Raw genomic sequence first — 25,110 nt, 5'->3', positions numbered from 1 at the left:
CCCTTGTCTATAGTAGGCTACTATAATGTATAGCTAAAGTACTCTGCACGATAAACTGAAAAATGCTCCAGAAAAATGTTTAGTTCTATACGATAGTAGACTACAAGCAGAATTTAGACAGGGGCGGCAGCGTAGCCTAGTGGTTAGAGCGTTGGACTAGTAACCGGAAGGTTGCGAGTTCAAACCCCCGAGCTGACAAGGTACAAATCTGTCGTTCTGCCCCTGAACAGGCAGTTAACCCACTGTTCCCAGGCCGTCATTGAAAATAAGAATTTGTTCTTAACTGACTTGCCTGGTTAAATAAAGGTAAAAAAAAAAAAAAAAAAAATGTTTAGGGTTTGGTTTAGATCAGTGTTTCCCAACCCTGGTCGATTACCCCACATTTTTATTGTAACCCTGAACAAGCACACCTGATTCAACTTGTCAACTAATCATCAAGCCCACAATGATTTGAATTATGTACGTTTGTCAAGGGCTACAACGAAACTCTACTGTTGGAGGTACTCGAGGACCAGGGTTTGGGAATGACCAGACACCGGAGCGGGAATTCGTGTATTCTCGCGATGGTCTTTTACGTCACAGTCTACATAAAACATTCGAACTCCTCGGCTACTTCTCTTTTGATTACGATATTTTGTGCGAGGATCATTAATCATGCCTCGCATCTATGTTGGAAAACTTAATTATAATGCTCGAGAAAAAGACCTTCAAAGATTTTTCAATGGCTACGGAAAGCTTATGGAAATTGATCTGAAAAATGGGTAAGTTGATCATATAAGAGAATCAGTTGGAACAAAAAATAGCTGGCAAGCTAATGGTAACTTCATATCCAGTTGGCGTTAACTAGCTAACGTTACCTACTTGCTTTCGGCTAGCTTCCCCAAAACATAAGCGAAATACATTCACATTTCCTTTGTGTTATCTGTGCGTGTAATAGAAATTAGCTAAAGTTAGTGGTTATTAGATGCACACATTTGATTTACTAAAGCATTTAACATGTTTGGTAAAGAAGGCCCCTAGCTAACGTATTTAGATGCTAGCTACTACACAGCGTGTTCAAAATGGCTGCTTGTTTGGCTGCAGGCAGTTTTTTTGGTCGTTACTAGTTATTACAGCCAAAGTCGTGAACCCCACCTATTTCCACAATTTCTCTTATTAAAATGTGGTTTTTCAACCTAACCTTAACCAATCACTCTTAACCGAGGACCAAAAATATAATTGTTTTCATGCATTTTTACAATATAGCCAATTTCGACTTTGTTGCTGTGTTATCTAGTGGAAACCTATATTTTTTTGGTGCGGCCATGTGGCTACCAATGATGTATATAAACCCTGGATTTTGGATGCTAAGTATTGGCATATGAAGCTCTGAAGTCACCGGTCGGCCATATTGGCACTCCACAGAAGAAACAGCCCTCCATATTAATAAATGTCATTCCTACAGTATTTCAATATTACATGTGTTTTTTCTTTTTGTGGGGGAGACTGACAATAGCACTTTCTTAAATGTATACTTTTATAGGGTGTCCTCCCACAGGGTGTAACAAATTTGCATGAGCTGAATTAAATGTAAAAGGCTTTGAGAATAAAAAGCCTGGTAAATAAATGTTCAGTGCTCCGTTGACATTTCAGAGTTACACTTGTGAATTATTTGAAAAATAACAACAATTTTGAATGGGTATGGAAGTGTGTACTAAAATGTGATATACTACATGACTGCTCAAAATCAATATCCATCTTACCTCTTATGTTGGGGCTGGGCAACATGGTCCAAATAGCATATCACAATATTTTTTTCCAATTTATGACAGTATGTTATGTTTTTAAATAATAAAAGTTCAACATTTGCCTTGAGTAGTGTGACCCTAGGGTGGCAACACATACATTCTAAGTTAATTCGTTGGGGTTTTTCTCCATTCTGTTCAATTCAACAAAAATTATTTTCATACATTTCTAAATTTCTTGCCCTCAAATTATAGATAATTTCCACACTGCCACACGGGGCTGCACAATATGGGTTAAATAATCTAGGCCTTGTTTTTAACCAAATGTTGTGATTTAGATCAAAAACGCTTGGGTGAACTGTTGGTATCATGGAATTAGGATGTTAATTATATTGTTATAATAGTGGGCACTTTGATTACAGTGTTGGACATGACAATGAATGTAAATGGCAGGGAGGAGTTATTGTGACAGGGTAGGAACCAAATTGTTGGACAGTGTTTCTCATGGGACCCTACAATCTTCATTTGCCTATTCCTCTTTGATTTAGAAGATACTTTTGCGCAAACATGCAGATTGAGGCCTGTTAAAACTTTTTTAGAATAGATAAACTTTGCTTTTTGTAGATGTAAGAAACAAACTAATTGTGTAATTATAGAACGTGTAATTTCTATTAAGAAGCAAAGTGGAAACAACATTGTTGTCATCAACACTGTTGCATGTGCTACATTGACCGTGCAGACTGAACAAGTTTCTTGTGGTCAGGCAACAACAAGTGCTCTCCTAGGGGGGCAGGGCTAGGTCTGTGGAAAGCGGCGAGGAGAGGGATGCCTTGAGTAGCGGTGTAAACTATAAAATGGATGTTATACATGGCATATCACAATTGTTATTTTTAACGTTCTAATACTGTTATAGAATATAACGTAAAAACCAAGACCGGTCCGTGCCTCAATACCGGTATATAGTAAAATACAGCCCTACTATTTTATATCCTGCGGACTCAAAAAAGAAAGATGTGAGTTCAACAGTAAAGTGATCCTGTCAGGTAGCCAGTAGCCTTAATTCTTGCAGAGTCCAGCCTAGCTGTTGCAATGCAATTATTATTATTTTGAACATGGCCTTTGAACAAATTGAGGTTTGGACCATTGGTTTTCTTCAAGGAAAATCTATACAATTAACTTATTTTACCCCTTGGTCAAAAAGCATTTTTTTTATAGGACACCCTATACTGCAGCGGATGCGTTAGAGTTGAGAGATCTGTGTTTTCAAAACGCAGACCCTCAGACAAATGTGCTTTTTGAACCATTTCACCTGTTTTATGTTGCATCAAGACTGTTCAGGGGCGTACAACTATAGTTATCCTTCACAGAAAATGTGACTGACTAGTTGGCTAATTAGCAGCTTGTAGTTTAAGTGCCTTAATTCATTGGTTTGGCATTTGTTTTTATTGCTAGCTTATTTAACTTTTTTATCTTTTAGATATGGCTTTGTAGAATTTGAGGATAATCGCGATGCGGACGACGCAGTGTATGAACTGAATGGCAAGGAGTTGTGCGGGGAGCGTGTGACCGTGGAACATGCCAGAGGACCGCGCCGTGACCGAGATGGATATGGTGGTGGCGGGGGTGGTGGTCGCAGTAAGTGCAATGTATTTCAATGTTCCCGTCACCCTTTTCCCAATGGGTCAAGGAGATGTGAATGTGGACCGTACACACACAGGCCTGTGATCCTGAAGTGGAGTTTGACATAACTCGCCAATACTCAATGATGTCACCATTTCCATAGTGTCACCATTGAGTATGGTACAAGTTTGACCCAACTCAGAGCAGACCTCAGATTACTGCTACTGATTGTTTAGGTGTAGTGAAACCATGTTTCTAGTGTTTTCTTCCTGGTGGAATTGTGAACACCAATAAACAACTGTATTTAGTTAAGAAGTCACGACTTTGTCACCATGTAGCCCAGCTGTACCGTGAAATACCATTACATGTGAATTGTCTTTGCGTTTTGATTTCAACATTAACAAAGTCCTTGATGTTTCAATTTGAAAGAGTCCAGCTGCGGGCTGAGGCTGAGTCCATTGAGGCTAAGATGACTGCCTGTCCCGTTTGGCCTTGGCTTTCACCTTTACAATGTGTGTGTGACCTATGCCTCTTGACCCTTGGCTGACCTAACCGGAAGCCTTGATGACATCATCCTTTTTCCAATAGACCAGGGGTGATGGTGAGGATTCCCATTGGTTTCTATGTTGAAAGAATAAGTGGGACGGCTTTAAGTCAACATGTTACCTTTCCCTGTAAAGCAGGCAAAGCAACTGCATTGTCCCCAGTTTGACAACCGGTTAGGCTATGTCATGGGGTAAAACCTTTGTAGAGATATGTCAGTTGGCACTCTTGCAAAATGTGCTACAAGTTTTTGACATTGACTTTGTGGAAGCCTCTGTTTGTCTTTCAGGATTCAAGAGTTTGTAAGAAGAACATCACTGTCCATTTGTTTATACTGCTAAAGATTTGTGGTTTTTAAACATTTGTCAGACTGGCTGTATGTTGCTGATAACAGATGCAGTGGTGTTCTTTGCACAGCAATGAACTACAGAGGCTGTACAGTGAGGAGAATAAAAATGTACAGCCACTAAGCCAACAAATGCCACAGCTTTAATACCTCAGTCACTTAATTAGGTTTGTCTTGAGACTGGGTCCAGATGGACATCTCACAGGACCTATATTAAACATACCACACCTTTTATTCTGGTAGTTGCATTCTCTGTTCATGGTCTGATCCATTAAGTGAAATGCCTATAAGCCACTCTGTTTTTCTGACAATTTGTCTGTCCTGTCATTTAAAGGTAGTAGTGGTTACAGCAGCAGCAGAAGCCGCACTGGCAGGGATAAGTACGGGCCACCCGTCCGTACTGAGTACCGACTGATCGTTGAGAATCTGTCCAGCCGCTGCAGCTGGCAGGATCTGAAGGTGAGTTGAGGGAACACTTATATTTAAGCAATAAGGCCTGAGGCAGTGTGGTATATTGCAAATATACCGTACCTAAGGGCTGGTCTTAGGCACGATGCAAAGCATATTGCCTGGAGACAGCCCTTAGCAGTGGAATATTATGTACCACAAACCCACAAGGTGCCCTATTGCTATTATAAACCGGTTACCAACATAAATATAACAGTAAACAAGTAGTTTTGCGCCATACGGTGGTATATTGTCTGATATACACAGAGCTGGAATGGTGTTTCAGCCAATCAGTGTCCACGACCCAAACTACCTGGTTTATAATTATAGGTGAGGGACAGGTACTGAAGATGAACTGTCAGTTGCTATCCATGGTAGGCCGTTTTGTTTCTGAAAATGGGGGTAATGTTCGGCAGTGACTTTGCCTGGTCTCCTACAGGATTTCATGCGTCAGGCTGGAGAGGTCACGTATGCCGACGCCCACAAGGAGCGTACCAACGAGGGTGTCATCGAGTTTGGCTCACGCTCGGACATGAGGAGGGCCCTAGACAAGCTGGACGGCACGGACATCAACGGGAGGAAGATCCGCCTGGTGGAGGAAAAGTCTCGCCGCCGACGCTCCTACTCTGGCAGTCGCTCTAGGTGAGTTTCTACATACTACCCTGCTCTTTATGAGTGAATCCCATGTGTGGTCACACTTATGCAACCATTTAATGTGACATTTGTATTCTTGTTCCACCTCTTCAGGTCTCGCAGCAGACGTCGCTCTCGTAGCAGGAGCCGCAGGAGCAGTCGCTCCAGGAGTAACTCCAGATCCCACTCCCGGTAAGCTGGCCCTAATGTCTAGAGAAGTATGGTTTAGATTGTTGTACCCATATTGACCAAAGACTGTTAACCATTCTGTCAACACCCTGCAGATCCCATTCTCGAAGCAAGAGACGCCACTCCAAGTCTGGAAGGAAGTCTCGTTCCCGCTCTCGCACCCGCAAATCCAGATCCCGTTCCAACAAAAGCAAGTCTCGTTCCAAGAGCTGCTCCAAGGTGAAATCCGAGCGGGATTCCCGCAGCCGCTCCAAGGAGAAGTCGGCCAACAAGAAGTCCCGTAGCCGATCAGCATCTCCCGTGAAAAATGGGAAGGAGGAGCGTTCCTCTCGCTCCCCTTCCCCAGCAGCTGACCGTCGCTCCAAGTCTCCAGACAAGCGCTCAGTCTCCCACTCCAAATCCAGGTCTAGATCAGCTTCCCGAGATTAAAGGCTTCATCCAGGTGTTCCCCATTTGAGCAACTGGTGATATAGGACCAGCTCCTATTTGATTTGACAGATCAATCGCAGCACCAGGTGCATCAAGGCATGCTCAGTCTTAATCAGTGCTATCCTTGACACTTAAAAATCCGAACTACTATCTTGACGTATTATACATGGCATGAGAATGATTTAGTCATGTTTATTGTGGGGGAGTGCGCATCGTAGATTACAGCTATTGATCAGTTTTGTATTAATTGTACATAGAGGAGCTTGTCTGAAGGGCTTTGTATTTAAAACAAGCCAGGCCTTTTCTTTAATATCCTTTTTAGTTCCTGTTCGTATTCCTCTGTCTGCTTTTGCTTACCTCAGGGTGGTGTTTTGAGTTGATTTTTCATTTTCATGATAGGAGTCATTTCACCTATTGAGCCCCCCCTCAAGATGTACTCTGTATGTGTGCATACAATTTGTAGATGAGCAGATTTTTGGCCTTGTATGAACAGGTTTACCAGGGATGGTGGTACAGATTACACCCTCTCCACATAAGAAGCCGTTCTGATTACATGTGACATGCCCATTTTTTTTATTGTACATTTAATAAAAAGTTCATATGAAAATTGCTGGTTTGTGATGTTATTCTCCCATGATAGCACACGCTTTTCTGTGTTTTGACGTTTGTGCCAAAAACAGAGTCATTGAATATTATGATTGACGGTGAAATTGTTGAGTGTCATAATTGTTTCCTTGACGCGCGGCGGGGAGAGGTTATGGTTGAAATTATAAATCATTTGGGAGGTTATTTAACTCATGGAATTGGAGCGATGCAAGTCCGCTGTAGGGTGAGTTGCGCATGCGTGATTTTTAAGATTCTGACCCGCAAGAAGAAACCGCTGGTAAGCTAAATTTAGTCCCAAATTGATCAGCTAATATGCATGTATATTGCTTTGACGTGCCTGCAATAAGCGCTACAGAATCCTGAAACTATAACGCTTGCAGATGGTAAGATAATTTGTAATTTTCTTGCGGTTGACATCCAGCATGCATGAACATAATTAGTCATAAAGCTATTTGGTATCGCAAATCATTTAAGAATTCAATATATTCTGTCATTCGATAGTTCTCTGGAAACCTGATGTAATAGGCTAACGGTCCGCAACATAATAGGGATTTTATTTTATTTTTCTCGCCTGAATGTCATGAAACGATATCATTCATTCGAAATCTTGCCAGGATTTTTTTTTTTTTTTTTTTAACATTTTCACAAATTGTTTTTTTTTTCTTCTCAAATAGCTTCAAGGGTTTCTGATCCTCCGCCATTTTACTGCTGAATTGCTGTGTTTTTGTTAAATTAATAATATAATTATTTTGCTTTGTGGCGCTACTTTCCCTTGTTATTCGAAGAGGAGCGTTGTCAAATAAAGCAGTTGACATTACAGAAAGGTCATAATAGCTCAATGAAATTGTTTATTTTAAAATAAATCATTCATTGAATGTACTTTATCACCGATGCTGTCAAGTGAGACTAAAATTTAATTTTTAAGGTTCCCTCACAACAATGCAGAGAAAAACAGCATTATTAATGATAAAAGGAGAAGAATGGTCCTATGTATTTAGCTGTTTAGTGGTAATAGAGAACAAGACTGGATGCAGGGGATGCATAATATGGGGAATACATCTGAATCCTGTAACCTTTCTGGCATTCAGGACCCATATTCCAATGTCACTTCAGCTGTCATTCTAATCCTAATTAATATGTGAAATTGTGATGGTTAAACTGACATCTTTTTTTCAGAGGCAGTAAGTGAAGTCTGCCATGAGTGCCAAAGTGGAGCTGGATGTTTCAGCCAAAGAAGCAGATCCCAATCCTTCCAGTGATGCCCTCTCCTCCAATGACAGCCTGTCGAAGAAGACACACCCACAGACCACAGCACTCATCCTGCCAGGTGAGATAAGGCCACCATGACTCCTGGAACTATTACACTCAATAGTGTTCCGTAATGTATTGCACCCTGAACTTTCTCCAACTCAGAGATATGCTGCACAATGTCCTAAGTTTTGACAAAACAGAGGGGGGTACATACTACCCTCCTACTAGTTTCACACAGCTACATATCACATTCGCTCAGAACTTAGAAGACTGGCCCCTCTCTCCCCAGCTCCTGTTCCCAGTACACAGAAGGTGGAGGTCTCTCCGGGTGCTGCTGAGGCAGGTAATGGAGCCACTGCTGGAGAGGTGGAAACCCCCACTATAGCCCCCCAGGTTGGGGGAGCCTGTAGCATCGTCCATGTACTGGAGTGGAAAGAAGGGATGGCCATCTTACCCAGCAGCAACCTTAAGGTGAATGACATCTGATGGCCGTTGTATGTTATTATAAGCATAGGGTTCTCTAGTATTAAGCATTGTTGGAGTAAAGAGGCAAGTCAGCCTGGTCTCATAGAATAGATGTTACATACCATTTAAGTAAATCCGGAACACTCAAATTAGAATGATATGTTCAGTTCGGTATGGTTACATAAGACAAGACAGAAGGGTACTGAGGGAAAAAACGTAAGTAGGGTGGGTTGGTTGGTTGGTTGGTTGGTTGATTTGGCGCATAAAGCGAATGTTAAGCAACCCAAAGGTTGCTTGTTCAAAACACATCACGGACAACTTTAGCTAATTAGCAACTACTTACTACTTTTTGCTACTTTTCAACTTCTTAGCATGTTAGCTAACCTTTTATCCTTAACCCCTAGCCAAACTAATTTTAGCCACCTAGCTAATGTTAGCCACAACAAATTGGAATTCATAACATCATACGTTTTGCAAATGTATAACATATTGTATGAATTGCAATTTGTAACATATTCTACAAATTCAAATTCGTAACATTTCATACAAATTGTAATTCGTAATATATCATATGGCAGGTAGCCTTGTGGTTAGAGCGTTGAGCTAGTAACCGAAAGGTTGCTAGATCGAATCCCCAAGCTGACAAGGTAAAAATCTGTCATTCTGCCCCTGAACAAGGCAGTTAACACACTGTTCCTCGGCCGTCATTGTAAATAAGAATTTGTTCTTACCTGACTTGCCTAGTTAAATAAAGGTAAAATAAAAATAAATATGAAATGGACATCCACAAATGAATGCATACAAAACTTAACATGTCATAAGAATTTGGAGTGTCCTGGATTTACCCCTGAGTCCAGGTTGTGTATGCACATGGTTGAAATACAGTATGTGTATTTTTCAGTTCTGTGTGAGTGACTGTGGAACACTGGAGATGATCAGCCAAGAAAAAATCAGCAGTGCTGAACCAGCAGTAATGGTGTCTGGGAAAATACCTGACTCCAAAAACAGGCCAACTAACAAAACAGGTAGGATACTGGAAATTAGGAATTTCTGTGTGTTTTCTGCAGCTGAATAGTCCCTTAACTAAATCCTAATGGAAATGATCTAGCTAGTGAACTAGCAAGTTCACAACTCATATTTAATTCCAGAAATATCCTCAAAAACAATTTGCTATACTGAATGCGATCCTTTCCTAATCCCAACCTGATATAATGCCTCCGACTGTGTGATTACTCTCTCCGTAGCTGATGTGAACAGGTTAACATTCACAAGGCCGCAGGGCCAGATGGATTACCGGACAGGTACTCAGAGCATGCTGACCAACTGTCAAGTGTCTTCACTGACATTTTCAACCTATCCCTGACCGAGTCTGTAATACCTACATGTTTTAAGCAGACCACCATAGTCCATGTGTCCAAGAACACCATGGTAACCTGCTGTCGTGTCTTTACTATCATTAACGGAATACTTTTTTAAATTTTTTATCAAAGATTCTCTGTAATTAGCATTTCGTGATTAACTAATTAGGCAAATGTAATTAACTAGGAAGTCGGGGCACCAAGGAAAATATTCAGATTACAAAGTTATAATTTTCCTAATACAACTTTTCAGATATTTTAATATCTGATCAATTAGTCATCTTAATTAATGAAATGTTAGTCTCATTCCAAACTTCGTAAATTGTTGGAAATCTGCACGAACCCAGTCTTCACTATGAGTCATCCATACATCAATTGTCTTAAATCATTTATTTACTAACTAAGTAATTCACAGAAATGCATAAACAAACAGTACCTAGTTACAAGGAAATGAAAACGGAGTTTCCCTAGTGGGATAAACCTGCATCGCGGCTTGGTGTGTAAAAGCGAAGTGGGGGTCGACTGAGATAAGACAACACACAGTTGATAATTATAACAATTGAAATGCTAATCCTTTGCACATGAACGCTCACTCATTCGGGAACAATTGCAATCAATATATATATTTACACTCAGTGTGTCGTCGGGATATCTGTTGAAAAGTTTGTTTCTGTTGGAGAGTTTGTCCGCCCTCTCTGTCGTGGTTAGAATGGATAGTTCAGAGTGACATTAATTCATGTCGTTATAGAATAGATGTTTCGGCGGTTGTCTTCGCCTTCAATGATTCCCGAATTCCTAGCTGCAGACTAGTAATTCATATCAAAGACATGTTTTTATTCTGTCGGTATCGATAGTCTTAGAGTTTAACCACGTGGGATGGTTAAAAGATTCAGCAGTCTGGTCTCAAACCTTGGCCCTCTCGTTATCGAGGTAAGCTGGTCTGCAACCTTTGTCCTCTCGTAATTGAGAGCAACATGGTCTGTTGAGAAATTCTCAAAGTGGGGGTTTTATTCTGAAGAGCAGAAAAAGCTGTCTCATGACGCTAGGTCCTAACTGTGCTCATGGGCGGTCCTCTGATTTAGTTCAACTCAAAAGGGAATTGGAGTTTCCTTCATTAAACAGTTCAAAATCACATTATACAATTTTACAAACAGTGTTATCCTCACTCATTCATCTTATACAACAATTAGATGTAAACCTCATATCTGAGGTTATTATATAAACAGCGTTATGGTAATGTGGCTGTATTGTCTCCCATGAGTTTCCAAAATTGTACCAAACGGACCAGTTCGTAGCTGAATTCTTCACCGATCTTTTATACCTTCTCCGAAATATAAATGTTCTTCGGACCTCAAGTTCTGTGAGGTGGAAGAAATTCCTTTGTTCTCTTCTATGAAAACTCTACTCTCTCTCTTTCTATACTGTGGCCATGAGGAGATAATCTCCTCCAGGAATTTACGACCTCTTTCTGACCACAGCAGCATGAGTGTAGGAGACAGGGAGAGGGGGATGGGGCTTGCTGTACCCGAAAAGGGCAATGTCATGACACTGCCTAAATGACTACCAACCCGTAGCACTCACGTCTGTAGCCATTAAGTGCTTTGAAAGGCAGGTCATGGCCCCCATTAACACAATCATCCCAGAAACCCTATATCCACCCCAATTCACATACCGCCTCAACAGATCCACGGATGACGCAATCTCCAATGCACTCCACACTTCCCTTTCCCACCTGGACAAAAGGAACACCTACGTGAGGATGCTATTCATTGACTATAGCTCAGTGTTCAACACCACAGTGCTCTCAACTATTACTAAGCTAAGGACCCTGGGACTAAACACCTCCCTCTTCAACTGGATCCTGGACTTCCTGACGGGCCTCCCCCAGGTGGTAAGGGTAGGCAACAACGCTTCTGCCACCCTGACCCTCGACACGGGGCCCCTCGGGTGCGTGCTTAGTCCCCTCCTGTACTCCCTGTTCACTCACGACTCCATTCACATCGACAGGGCTGTAGTGGAGTGGGTCGAGAGCTTCAAGTTCCTTGTCGTCCACATCACTAACAAACTATCATGGTCCAAACACATCAAGTCAGCCTTGAAGATGGCACAACAACACCTATTCCCCCTCAGGAAACTAAAGAGATTTGGCATGGGTCCTCAGATCCTCAAAAAGTTATACAGCTGCACCATCGAGAGATTTCTGACTGGTTGCATCACCGCTTGATATGGCAACTGCTCGGCAACCGACCGCAAGGCGCTACAGAGGGTAGTGGTTACGGCTCAGTACATCACTGGGGCCAAGCTTCCTGCCATCCAGGACCTCTATACCAGGCAGTGTCAGAGGAAGGCCCTACAAATTGTCAGACTCCAGCCACTCTAGTCATAGACTGTTCTCTCTGCTACCGCACAGGAAGCGGTTCCGGAGCAGCAAGTCTAGGTCCAAAAGGCTCCTTAACAGATTCTACCCCCAAGCCATTAGACTGCTAAAGAGTCAATTGGGTCCCTGGACTATTTGTATTGACCCCCTTTTTTCTGCTGCTGCTATTTGCTGTTTATTATCTATACACAGTCGCTTTACCTCTAACTACATATACATATTACCTCAAATAACCTGTGCCACCGCACTTTCACTCTGTACCGATACCCCCTGTATGTAGTGCATTCGGAAAGTATTCAGACCCCTTGACTTTTACCACATTTTGTTATGTAACAGCCTTATTCTAAAACATATATTTTTTTCTTCCCCTCATCAATCTACACACATAATGACAAAACAAAAACAGGTTTTTTGAATTTTTTGCAAATGCATAAAAAAACAAAACAGAAATCACTTATTTGCATAAGTATTCAGACACTTTGCTATGAGACTCGAAGTTGAGCTCAGGTGCATCTTGTTTCCATTGATCAACCTTGAGATGTTTCTACAACTTGATTGGAGTCCACCTGTGGTAAATTCAATTGATTGAACTTGATATGGAAAGGTGCACACCTTTCTATATAAGATACCACAGCTGACAGTGGATGTCAGAGCAAAAACCAAACCATGAGGTAGGAATTGTCCGTAGAGCTCCAAGACAGGATTGCAGCATTGAAGGTCCCCAAGACACAGTGGCCTCCATCATTCTAAAATGGAAGAAGTTTGGAACCACCAAGATTCTTCCTAGAGCTGGCCGCCTGGCTAAACTGAGCAATCGGTGGAGAAGGGCCTTGGTCATAGAGGTGACCAAGAACCCAATGGTCAAACTGACAGAGCTCCAAAGTTCCTCTGTGGAGATGGGAAAACCTTCCAGAAGGACAACCATCTCTGCAGCACTCCACCAATCAGGCCTTTATGGTAGAGTGGCCCGACGGAAGCCACACCTCACTAAAAGGCACATGACAGCCCGCTTGGAGTTTGCCAAAAGGCACCTAAAGGACTCTCAGACCATGAGAAACAAGATTCTCTAGTCTGATGAAACCAAGCTTAAAATCTATGGCCTGAATGCCAAGCGTCACGTCTGGAGGAAACCTGTCACCATCCCTACGGTGAAGCATGGTGGTGGCAGCATCATGCTGTGGGGATGTTTTTCAGCGGCAGGGACTGGGAGAATAGTCCGGATCAAGGGAAAGGTGAACGGAGCATAGTACAGAAAGATCCTTGATGAAAACCTGCTCCAGAATGCTCAGGACCTCAGACTGGGGCGAAGGTTCACTTTCCAACAGGACAACCACCCTAAGCACACAGCCAAGATAACGCAGGAGTTGCTTTGGGACAAGTCTCTGAATGTGCTTGAGTGGCCAAGCCAGAGCCCAGACTTGAATCCGATCAAACGTCTCTGGAGAGACCTGAAAATAGCTGTGCAGCGACACTCCCCATCCAACCTGATCCATCCAACCAGCTTGAGAGGATCTGCAGAGAATAATGGGAGAAACTTCCCAAATACAGGTGTGCCAAGCTTGTAGTGTCATACCCAAGAAGACTCTGTAATCACTGCCAAAGTACTGAGTAAAGGATCTGAATTCTTATATAATTGTGATATTTCAGTTTATTTTTAATACATTTGCAAAAATGTCTAAAAACCTGATTTTGCTTTGTCATTATGAGGTATTGTGTGTAGGGGAAAACTTTTTCATCCATTTTAGAATAAGGTTGTAACAGAATGTGGAAAAAGTCCAGGTCTGAATTGTTCCCCAATGTACTGTATATCCTCGTTATTACTTTTTGTTATTTAAAAAAAATTTTTTTTTTAGCAAATATTGTTTTACTTTAAAGCAAATTCAGCATGGTTGGTTAAGGACTTGTAAGTAAGCATTTCAAGTTATGCTTACTTACAAGCGCCGAATACCTGTTGTATTCGCAGCAGGTGACAAATAAAATTTGATTTGATTCCATTGTAGATATGGTGTCTCCTCTCAGCTCTGTGGGTGGTGTGGCTGTGGAACAAGAGAGGCCCATCAAGATTGAGCCTAAGACCCAGGGAGGGCCAGGACAACAGGAGAGCTGTGATCCTATGGCACAGAGAACCTACCCAGAGCAGCTACGCAGGGAGCCTATGACTGACAAGTAAGTACTGAAGACTGAAGCCTTTCCACACTTTAGAAAGTTAATTTTTATGAAAACATCCTTTGACCATAGAAATTGCAATTCATGCTAAATTAAAATCAAGGAACCATCATAAGCATACTGTGGATGCTCAGACACAAAACAAACTACAGGAAGATACTAACCACCATGCAGAAGATGTAACGTAGGTCATAGGTAGCCTAAGGCAAAGATTTGTAGTGGACTCAACTGTTCTCTTAAATGTTCCTTAGGAGGGGGGGAGGCACAGATAAGATTCCCGGGGGCAGGGTAGCATCTCTGGACCCTGAGCTGCTGAAACCCATGAAGAAGAGGAAGAGGAAGGACTACCTGAGTCCGTCAGAGGAAGAATCTGAGCTGGATGGAATGGTGGGAAAGGCTCGAGTGTCACTTCATCCCTCATAAAGCGTGCACAATTTAGTAGTATATTTTGTTGTAATAAGTAAATGATCTCACATGTACATGATGTTATGCATCAATAATTTAAAAAAATCAGTACGACCATTCATAGTGTAGGCACTATGTCTTTGTTGTCGTAAATCTGTGTGTTGTATTTGTGGTTCTAGGATTACTTGAAGACAGAAAACAGACACAACAAAGCAGGTAAGAATCAGCTAAATTGTAAATAAAAAATATATATATATTCAAGTCATATTTCTGTTGTGTCAGAACTCCCATAAGCTTTATGTTGTATTTTCTGTCTGTGTACAACAGGTGCTGTTGAAGTCCATATGGATCTGTGGACATGGGGACAGTATCTGGAGGAGACCAAAGCAGTGGCAGCTCCGGCCAAACTCTTTCAAGAGGTGGGTTTTATTGTCTTTGGGTACATACTAAATGAGAGAACAAAAGTTGATATTCTTTGCAAATTAAAGTGGGTGTAAGTGGGCTTGTGGGTGTGCATTCATGTGTGTATGGCTGTGCTTTTCTCACTATGCCCTCTGTATTTTCAGTCTCAGAGAGTACCTCAGTGCAAAAGCAGCTTCCGCCAGGGCATGAAGTTAGAGGGCATCGACCCCCAGCACCCCTCCATGTACTTTGTTCTGACTGTGGCTGAGGTACTGTGTGCATCGCTGCTCAACCTACAGTCGCATGCTCTTTGAGGTTTGCTTCTACCTCTCTCCCTGTCCTGACTGCTTTGCTTCATACACACTACATACCCTGACTGAAACACTTTGATGAATCACAGAGAGAGATATAAGGGAAGAGAGGAATCCACATAACTGGGGAAGGACACGGAGAGAGACTTGGGGAGACATGGTTTGACTCCTGTCTGTCTTCTCCTGTCTGTAGGTTTGTGGCTACAGGCTGCGTCTCCATTTTGACGGCTACTCAGACTGTCATGACTTCTGGGTAAATGCCAACTGCCCCGACATCCACCCGGCGGGATGGTGTGAGAGCACTGGACACAAACTCTACACCCCCAAAGATAAGAGTACACTGGGCTTTGGTTTGGGGTTGGGCTGCACTTTGGACACTGAATTAGTTTTATGTTCACATTTTGAATGTGGCGCAGATCATTCGCCCAAGCATCTAAAGTATGTAATTCATAAGGTAACTAATGAGAATGTCCTTATTGGAGTAGTGGTCCAGGAAAATCTCCACATTATATGTTTGTGTCTGTTTGTGCCACAGGCTGCAAAGAGGAGGAGTTCTCCTGGGCCAGCTACCTGAAAATGAGTAAAGCACAAGTTGCGCCTAAAGAGGTGTTTGCCAGCCCTGGAAGAGTAAGTATAAGCATGACTCCTCAATCAGTGGTATGCATCTGCCTGAAGTAAGTAACTGTAAGCGACTAATGTGGTGTGTTTGTGTTGGTGGTCCCCTGGTCAGACGGATACGGAGTGTGGTTTTGAGGTGGGCATGAAGCTGGAGGCGGTTGACCGCATGAACCCCTCTCTCATTTGCGTGGCGACCGTGACCGACGTGGTGGACGACCGCTTCCTGGTTCACTTTGATAACTGGGACGACACGTATGACTACTGGTGAGGCCATTTTTCATGTATTTTTCATGGCTTCTCTAAATTATGATCTGTGCTGTTTTACTAGCCATGATGCCATGATTTAAATTCTAATCTAATTGCTTGATGTTGCATTACCCCATCCAGGTGTGATGCCAGCAGTCCATACATCCATCCTATTGGCTGGTGCCAAGAGAGGAGCCTCCCCCTAACGCCGCCTCAAGGTGACTGACACAGTTCTAAGATATGACTATAGGTCTAATAAGTGAACTATAGGGAATGCAGTGGAATTTCACACACACCTATGAGCTAGATCCCATGTGCCCCGTCTGTCCCGTCAGATTACCCAGACCCAGGCAGGTTCTCCTGGCCAAGGTACCTCGACGAGACTGGCTCTACCGCCGTGTCTGCTGAGGCTTTTAAAGTGGTGAGTACTAAAGACTTGTTGCAATGACATAAACATGGGTGAATACATTTTATTTGACTTGAATCCTTTTTGGTGGGGTAAAGTGTAGTTGTGAACATAATTACTGTTATGAGTTAATGAGTTGAAATTAGATTAACTATAGGGACTGATTTGAGGTTAAGTGGCGCTGTGTGATGATGATGTGACTCTCCCCTCTGCAGCGTCCTGCCCATTGCTTCCAGGCTCAGATGAAGCTGGAGGTGGTGGACAAAAGGAGCCCCGGCCTGATACGGGTGGCCACAGTGGAGGAGGTCGACACCCACCGCATTAAGGTCAACCAGTAGTGTGTGTGTGTTAGGGATGCACGGGTCAGCTGTTTGATCACCCACCCGCAATTGCAAATAACCCTTCCGCAACCGTCCGACTATACACTGAGTGTACAAAACATTAAGCTGCTATTTCCATGACATAAACTGACCAGGTGAATCCAGGTGAAGGATACAGTGCATTCGGAAAGTATTCAGACCCCTTGACTTTTTACATACTTTGTCACGTTACAGCCTGATACAATTTCATTTAAAAAAACAATTCCTTCATCGATCTACACACAATACGCCATAATGACAATGCAAAAACTTTTTTTGCAAATGTATAAAAAATATCACATTTTCATAGGTATTCACCCTTTTACTCAGTACTTTGTTGAAGCACCTTTGGCAGCGTTTACAGCCTTGAGTCTTCTTAGGTATGACGCTAGAAGCTTGGCACACCTGTATTTGGGAAGTTTATCCCATTCTTCTCTGGAGATCCTGTCAAGCTCTGTCAGGTTGGATGGGAGGGTCACTGCACAGTTATTTTCAGGTCTCTCCAGAGATGTTTGATCGGATTCAAGTCTGGATTCTGGCTGGGCAACTCAAGGACATTGAGACTTGTCCCGAAGCCATTCCTGTGTTGTCTTGGCTGTGTGCTTAGGATCGTTGTCCTGTTGGAAAGTTAACCTTAGCCCCAGTCTGAGGTCCTGAGTGCTTTGGAGCAGGTTTTCATCAAAGATCTTTCTGTACTATGCTCCGTTCACCTTTCCCTTGATCCTGACTAGTCTCCCAGTCCCTGCCGCTGAAAAACATCCCCACAGCATGATGCTGCCACCACCATGCTTCACCGTAGGGATGGTGGCAGGTTTCCTCCAGACGTGACGCTTGGCATTCAGGCCATAGATTTTAAGCTTGGTTTCATCAGACCAGAGAATCTTGTTTCTCATGGTCTGAGTCTTTAAGTGCCTTTTAGCAAACTCCAAGTGGGCTGTCACGTGCCTTTTACTGAGGTGTGGCTTCCGTCTGGCCACTCTACCATAAAGGCCTGATTGGTGAAGTGCTCCAGAGATGGTTGTCCTTCTGGAAGGTTCTCCCATCACCACAGAGGAATTCTGTAGCTCTGTCAAGGCGACCATCGGGTTCTTGGTCACATCCCTGATCAAGGCCCTTCTACCCCGATTGCTCAGCTTTGGCCGGGTGGCCAGCTCTAGGAAATTACTTGGTGGTTCCAAACTTCTTCTATTCAAGAATAATGGCGGAACTGTGTTCTTGAGGACCTTCAATGCTGCAGACATTTTTTGGTACCCTTACCCAGATATGTGCCTTGACACAATCCTGTCTCTGAGTTCTACCAACAATTCCTTGGCTTGGTTTTTGCTCTGACATGCACTGTAAACCGTGGGACCTTCTATAGAAAGGTGTGTGCCTTTCCATATCAAGTCAAATCAATTGAATTTACCACAGGTAGACTCCAATCAAGTTGTAGAAACATCTCAAGGATGATCAATGGAAACAGGATGCACCTGAGCGCAATTTGGGGTCTCATAGCAAAGGGTCTGAATACTTATGTAAATAATCAATAAGATTCAATCAAATCTATTTTCAAAGCCCTTTTTACATCAGCCGACGTCACAAAGTGCTTTACAGAAAGCTAGCCTAAAACCCCAAACAGCAAGCAATGCAGATGTAGAAGCACGGTGCCTAGGAAAAACTCCCTAGAAAGGCCGGAACCTAGGAAGACACCTAGAGAGGAAGCAGGCTCTGAGGGGTGGACAGTCCTCTTCTGGCTGTGCCGGGTGGCAGGTAGCCTAGTGGTTAGAGTGTTGGACTAGTAAAGGAAAGGTTGCGAGATTGAATCCCCGAGCTGACAAGGTAAAAATCTGTCGTTCTGTCCCTGAACAAGGCAGTTAACCCACTGTTCCTAGGCCGTCATTGAAAATAAGATTTAACTGACTTGCCTAGTTAAATAAAGATAAAATATATATTTATTTTTTGAATTCAGTTTTTTTATATACATTTGCAAAACTTTCTAAAAACCTGTTTTAGTTTTGTCATAATGGGGTATTTTGTGCAGATTGATGAGAACACTTTTTAATTAAATACATTTTAGAATAAGGCTGTAACGTATCAGAATCTGGAAAAAGTCAAGGGGTCTGAATACTTTCCGAATGCACTGTATGATCCCATATTGATGTCACCTGTTAAATCCACTTCAATCAGTGTAGATCAAGGGGAGGAGACTGGTTAAAGAAGGATTTTTAAGCCTTGAGACAATTGAGACATGGATTGTGTATGTGTGCCATTCAGAGGGTGAATGGGCAAGACAAAACGATTTAAGTGCCTTTGAATGGTGTATGGTAGTAGGTCCCTGGTGCACCGGTTTGTGTGAAGAACTGCAATTCTGCTGGGTTTTTCACGCTCAACAGTTTCCCGTGTGTATCAAGAATGCTCTACCACCCAAAGAACATCCAGCCAACTTGACACAACTGTGGGAAGTATTGGAGTAAACATGGGCCAGCATCCCTGTGGAATGCTTTCGGCACCTTGTTGGGTCCATGCACCGACGAATTGAGGCAGTTCTGGGGGGAGGAACTCAATATTAGGAAGGTGTTCCTCATTTTTGGTATACTCAATGTATGTGATAAAGTGAAAATCTGAGGCCCGCACTCGACCCTAACCCATACAGTTGAAGTCAGAGGTTTATATACACTTTTTCAACCACTCCACACATTTCTTGTTAAAACTATAGTTTTGGAATGTCGGTTAGGACATCTACTTTGTGCATGAAGTAATTTTTCCAACAATTGTTTACAGACAATTCTGATAGGCTAATTGACATAATTTGAGTCAATTGGAGGTGTACCTGTGGATGTATTTCAAGGCCTACCTTCAAACTCAGTTCCTCTTTGCTTGACATCATGGGAAAATCAAACGAAATCATCCAAGACCTCAGAAAATAAATTGTAGACCTCCACAAGTCTGGTTCATCCCTGGGAGCAATTTCCAAACGCCTGAAGGTACCAAGTTCATCTGTACAAACAATAGTACGCAAGTATAAACACCATAGGACCACGCAGCTGTCATACCGCTCAGGAAGGAGACACGTTCTGTCTCCTAGAGATTAACATGCTTTGGTGCGAAAAGTGCAAATCAATTCCAGAACAACAGCAAAGGAGCTTGTGAAGATGCAGGTACAAAAGTATCTATATCCACAGTAAAACGAGTCCTATATCGACATAACCTGAAAGGGCGCTCAGCAAGGAAGAAGCCACTGCTCCAAAACCGCGATTAAAAAAGCCAGACTGCAACTGCACATGGGGACAAAAATCATATTTTTTGGAGAAATGTCCTCTGGTCTGGTGAAACCATTTTTTTACTGTTTGGCCATAATGATCATCGTTATGTTTGGAGGAAAAGGGGGAAGCTTGCAAGCTGAAGAACACCATCCTAACCGTGAAGCACAGGGTGGCAGCATCATGTTGTGGGGGTGCTTTGCTGCAGGAGGGACTGGTGCACTTCTCAAAATAGATGTCATCATGAGGTAGGAAATTATGTGGATATATTGAAGCAACATCTCAAGACATCAGTCAGCAAGTTAAAGCTTGGTTGCAAATGTGTCTTCCAAATGGACAATGACCCCTAGCATACTTCCAGAGTTGTGGCAAAATGGCTTAAGGACAACAACATCAAGGTATTGGAGTGGCCATCACAAAGCCCTGACCTCAATCCTATAGAAAATTTGTGGGCAGAACTGAAAAAGCTTGTGCGAGCAAGGAGGCCTACAAACCTGACTCGGTTACACCAGCTCTGTCAGGAGGAATGGGCCGAAATTCACCCAACTTATTGTGAGAAGCCTGTGGAAGGCTACCTGAAACGTTTGACCCAAGTTAAACAATTTAACGGCAATGCTACCAAATACTAATTGAGTGTATGAAAACTTCTGATCCACTGGGAATGTGATGAAAGAAATAAAAGCTGAAATAAATCATTCTCTCTACTATTATTCTGACATTTCACATTATTCAAATAAAGTGGTGATCCTAACTGACCTAAGACAGGGAATTTTTACTAGGTTTAAATGTATTTGGCTAAGGTGTATGTAAACTTCCGACTTCAACGGTATATAGAAAATGCGCAGTACAGTTCCCTTTTTTTCTATTGAACATTTATTGAACAATGACGTTTCTCTTTAACATTTCTTAATTTATTTATTGAATATTTAGGTCTATGGAACAGTATCCTAATGTTTTTCTTAAACAAAAAATGTCAAACAATTTCCTAAATTGACGCTTTGCTCATGGTTTTTATGGCCAAATTCCCAAAAGCATTTGGGGATTGCCGTGTATTTGGCGCTTGTTAGTCCCTAAAGCATAGACTTGCCAGATTTAAAAAAAAGAATGAAAGAAAAACCTCAAAGTAGCCTATAGATATGAATGATACATTTCTGGATTTGTTTTTATACAGTCTTTGTTTTGTTCCCGGCCCTTCATCCACACAATGTTTCATGACCCTAAACCCGCCCGCCCGTGGTTATAACGCGGGGACTACAGGTTATGAATCAATCCGCGCATCCCTGCTGTGCGTGCGTGTGTGTCTTGCGGTTGTATGTGCCAGTGCCACTACTACACTCCCGTAACTGTCGTATTATACCATATTATACCATACAGATCCATTTTGATGGCTGGAGTCATATGTATGATGAGTGGATGGACTCGGACCACCCTGACACCCACCCGGTCGGCTGGTGTGAGAGTACGGGTCACCCGCTAAAAATCCCTCCCCCTGAGTCCAACAAAACCCAACAGCTTGGTAACAGATACCATACTTCTCTGACTCTACTTCACCTTGATATGAGTGCTTACATGTTCGGTTTGATGACGTTGAGCTCTGTGTTCGTTTGTGTGTGTGTTTTAATAAGACCCCAGGGAACCTGCAACCACAGGCCAGTCCAGTTTCTCCTCCATGCCTTGCAAAGTAATCAACCACTCCAGATCCACAAAGTACAGCTTCCATCACAGGTCAGTAGGCGCCAGAAACAGGTTTCTGAAATGCCTATGAAGCAGTCAATGTGAGTAGATGTGTTCCATACCAACCTTATGATTATGTTATCATGATGTTATAATGAAGTCAAACCTACTTTTTGAAACAGGAAGTGTCCAACGCCTGGATGTGATGGCTCGGGTCATGTGACTGGGCGGTTCACAGCGCATCACTGTCTGTCAGGCTGCCCATTGGCTGAGCGAAACCAGGGCAGACTCAAAACCGACCTATCAGATACAGAGGGGAGCGGAGCCAAGCGGAACATCTTAATCTTTGGCCAAAGGACCAAAAAGTCCCGGTACCATGGCAGGTAAGCCTCATGTTAACAGTGGCTAAGGCTGTAGTGGTATTTTGCTGTAACCTCTGCTACTGTAGCCCCCCTTCTCACCAGTTTCTCTCTTTCTCTCTTGTCAGGATTGGTCGTCCCCCCAAGTATAGAAAAAGCCAGCACAGAGGTTACCAGAGTGAGTATCACAGTTTTATGCTCTGCACACAGTACACATGCGTACTGTATCCATTTATGTCTATGGCCACACTCTGATTATATATAGCCTCAGTATGAGTTTATTGCATCCTATATACAGGATTCTGTGTGTATGTGTTACATGCGTTAATATGTGTGATTTTGTGTGTGCTGACGTATGTGTTTGTTTTCCTGTGTTGCAGCGATAGCCACAGAGGGTATGTGCCCGTCTCTGTTCATGTCTGCCCTGTCGGCCCACCCGGACCGAACCCTGTCTCTGTGCTGGGAGCAACACTGCAAACTGCTGCCAGGCGTCCAGGGCATCCATGCTACACAGGTGGCAGCATGGACCGTGGAGGAGGTGAGAGCTGTAAAAACTCACCCAGAGGTTAAAGTTCTCCGTCACTGCAACGGATTCCCAGTTTGAGGGGGGGATTATGATTTTGGGTTAAGAATAAATAAAAACACTCCAGGCCACACCTGAACATCTAAAACTAGACACAACGTATGTAGACAGGATAATGAACCTATAATGAACCTTTTCAAATAAAATGGATGCACTCACTAGTTACTGTAAGTCACTCTGGATAACAGCATCTGCTAAATAACTAAAATGTAAATGTAAATAACTGCCCCTTTTCTGGCCCGCAAATGGATTTTGACAAACACATCGGTTTTAAAAAATCTGTGCTGCCCTCTGTGGAATTTTGAAATCCTGATGCGGCCCTCAAGCTGAGATCGTCTTGCTTTAACCCCTGTACTTACCCCTATTTATCTTTGGCTTCAACAAACGGGTGCATCAGAGTACATTGATAACTCTTTGTGTTCTGTGTAACAGGTCTTTGGATTTGTCCAGAAACTGACTGGTTGTGAAGAACAAGCCTGTGTCTTCAAAGAGGAAGTGAGTACAATGTTAATTGATAATTAAGTATGAAGTAATGATACAAACAAGAGCCCATTTAGAACAGCTAAGTTTAGTAATTTAAGTTACGTTCTGTTGTCCTTTATTGTTGTTTTATTTGCATGATAAACTTTTTTATATTCCTGTGTTTGAGTTTCTTGTATATTTCTTCACAGATGATTGACGGGGAGGCCTTCCTATTACTGACACAAACTGACATCGTCAAAATCCTGAACATCAAACTTGGTCCCGCCCTCAAGATCTCCAACGCCATTTTAATGTTCAAGAGTATTGACGAAGGCCTCAAGTGATCCTGTCCCCACTCGGCCAGAGACTCCGTGACGAATCATCATGTGCCAAAATCATCCAGAACCCTACCCCTGTTATGTGTTTGGTGTTCAGTACCCATCAGAGAGAGAACAGGAGAGGGGGCTGAGAGTGGAAAAGAGATGGGGACAGAACTGAGAAAGAGAAAGAAAAAAACTGGGAAAAAGTGTAAGCAAATGTTTTTATAAGGTTGCTTCACTGCTCGTGCAATAAAATGAGTAAAATCTTAACTGAAAGTGTAAGCTTTTGTAATTTATGCAAAATATATGGAATTATTTATGTGGGATGATGTTTTACTGCAATTTTTTTGTCACAGATTTGAAATCCGGCGGGATTTTATGCTGCTGTTTCTTTACTTGGTCACTAGATACAGCATATGGACAGTTTCTAAGACCAGAAAAGGTTTAAAGTTTCTCAAGTATTGATCTTACGTGAGATAAATTCAAAATCATGTTTCAAAATATGAACTTTGTTTCGAACATTTGAAAAGGTTTACATTTTCACTCAGAAATATCAAGATATCTGGGGGATTTATTGTTTTGAATCATTTTTATATTTTATGTAGGTTTATGCACTGTATTTAAATATAATCTTAAAAGGGCTCCAGGATTCCTATAGCTATATTTCTCTCTGGTGGGCAAAACTGTATCACCATATTCTTGGATCAAAATCGTTCATTCCATATGTACAAATAAATGTCCAATTCAATCTCTTGTCTTGACTTCAGTTGATTGGTGATGATGAAGTAAGTTCATCTTTATTAAATGGTGTATGTCTGCGCAGAGGGTAGTGCATACGGCAAGCGCTACTTTTTTGACTCATCACATAAGCTGCTGCTACTGTTAATTATCAATCCTGTTTCATAGTCATATTATTCCTAGTTATATGTACGTACAGTGCCTTCAGAAAGTATCCATACCCCTTGACTTATTCTACATTTAGTTGTGTTACATCCTGAATTCAAAATGGATTAAATAGATTTTAAACATGAAATACAGAAATATGTAATTTGCTTAAGTATTCACACCCCTGAGTCAATACTCTGTCAAATTGGTTGTTGATCATTGCTAAACAACCGTTTTAAGTCTTGCCATAGATTTTCAAGCAGATTTAAGACAAAACTGTATCTCGGCCACTCAGGAACATTCACTGCTTTTTTGGTAAGCAACTCCAGTGTATATTTAGCCTCGTGTTTATTGTCCCGCTGAAAAGTGACTTCATCGCCCAGTGTCTGGTGGAAAACAGACTGAACAAGTTTTTCCTCTAGGATTTTGCCTGTGCTTAGCTTCATTCCGTTTTTTTTAATCCTGAAAAATTCCCCAGTCCTTAATGATTACAAGCATACCCATAACATGATGCAGCCACCGCCATGCTTGAAAATATGGAGAGTGGTACAGTAATGTGTTGTGTTGGATTTGCCCCAAACACAACATTTTGTACTCAGGACAAAAAGTTAATTGCTTTGCCACATGTTTTGCAGTATGACTTTAATCCCTTTGTCGCAAACAGGAAGCATGTTTGGGAGTATTATT

The 25,110-nt window shown here is 42.3% G+C and overlaps 2 protein-coding genes across 4 annotated transcripts; both read left to right on the top strand.

Moving 5' to 3' along the window:
• The first annotated feature begins 575 nt into the window (after positions 1 to 575).
• LOC110492341 (serine/arginine-rich splicing factor 6) lies at positions 576 to 6,538 on the top strand. Its single transcript, XM_021566575.3, has 6 exons — positions 576 to 761; positions 3,202 to 3,359; positions 4,568 to 4,692; positions 5,120 to 5,322; positions 5,428 to 5,505; positions 5,598 to 6,538. Exons 1-6 carry the CDS (start codon positions 655 to 657, stop codon positions 5,929 to 5,931), a joined length of 1,005 nt encoding a protein of 334 aa, XP_021422250.1. The 5' UTR covers positions 576 to 654; the 3' UTR covers positions 5,932 to 6,538.
• Positions 6,539 to 6,752: 214 nt separating this feature from the next.
• On the top strand, positions 6,753 to 24,286 carry LOC110492338 (lethal(3)malignant brain tumor-like protein 1). 3 transcript variants are annotated; one of them, XM_090203497.1, is made up of 22 exons: positions 6,817 to 6,920; positions 7,714 to 7,864; positions 8,078 to 8,259; positions 9,155 to 9,278; positions 13,989 to 14,154; positions 14,406 to 14,541; positions 14,739 to 14,775; positions 14,887 to 14,978; positions 15,126 to 15,230; positions 15,466 to 15,622; positions 15,808 to 15,899; positions 16,003 to 16,154; positions 16,278 to 16,354; positions 16,472 to 16,557; positions 16,758 to 16,868; positions 21,515 to 21,656; positions 21,766 to 21,865; positions 21,997 to 22,197; positions 22,302 to 22,351; positions 22,554 to 22,711; positions 23,189 to 23,251; positions 23,428 to 24,284. In XM_090203497.1, exons 2-22 carry the CDS (start codon positions 7,735 to 7,737, stop codon positions 23,560 to 23,562), a joined length of 2,496 nt encoding a protein of 831 aa, XP_090059623.1. In that variant the 5' UTR covers positions 6,817 to 6,920; positions 7,714 to 7,734; the 3' UTR covers positions 23,563 to 24,284. The 3 variants fall into 3 exon arrangements, 2 of the variants coding, with proteins under 2 accessions (XP_090059622.1, XP_090059623.1); XM_090203496.1 differs by lacking the exon at positions 6,817 to 6,920 and adding an exon at positions 6,766 to 6,814 and having other exon boundaries at positions 15,466 to 15,899; positions 23,428 to 24,286; XR_016487402.1 differs by lacking the exons at positions 6,817 to 6,920; positions 23,189 to 23,251; positions 23,428 to 24,284 and adding an exon at positions 6,753 to 6,814 and having other exon boundaries at positions 15,466 to 15,899.
• Positions 24,287 to 25,110: the final 824 nt, after the last annotated feature.

Source organism: Oncorhynchus mykiss, chromosome 16, assembly GCF_057628025.1.
Source record: "Oncorhynchus mykiss isolate SJ-2025 chromosome 16, ASM5762802v1, whole genome shotgun sequence".
NCBI lineage: Eukaryota > Metazoa > Chordata > Actinopteri > Salmoniformes > Salmonidae > Oncorhynchus > Oncorhynchus mykiss.
Note: the sequence above shows the minus strand (reverse complement) of the source record. Positions and strands in the feature narration are given on the sequence as shown.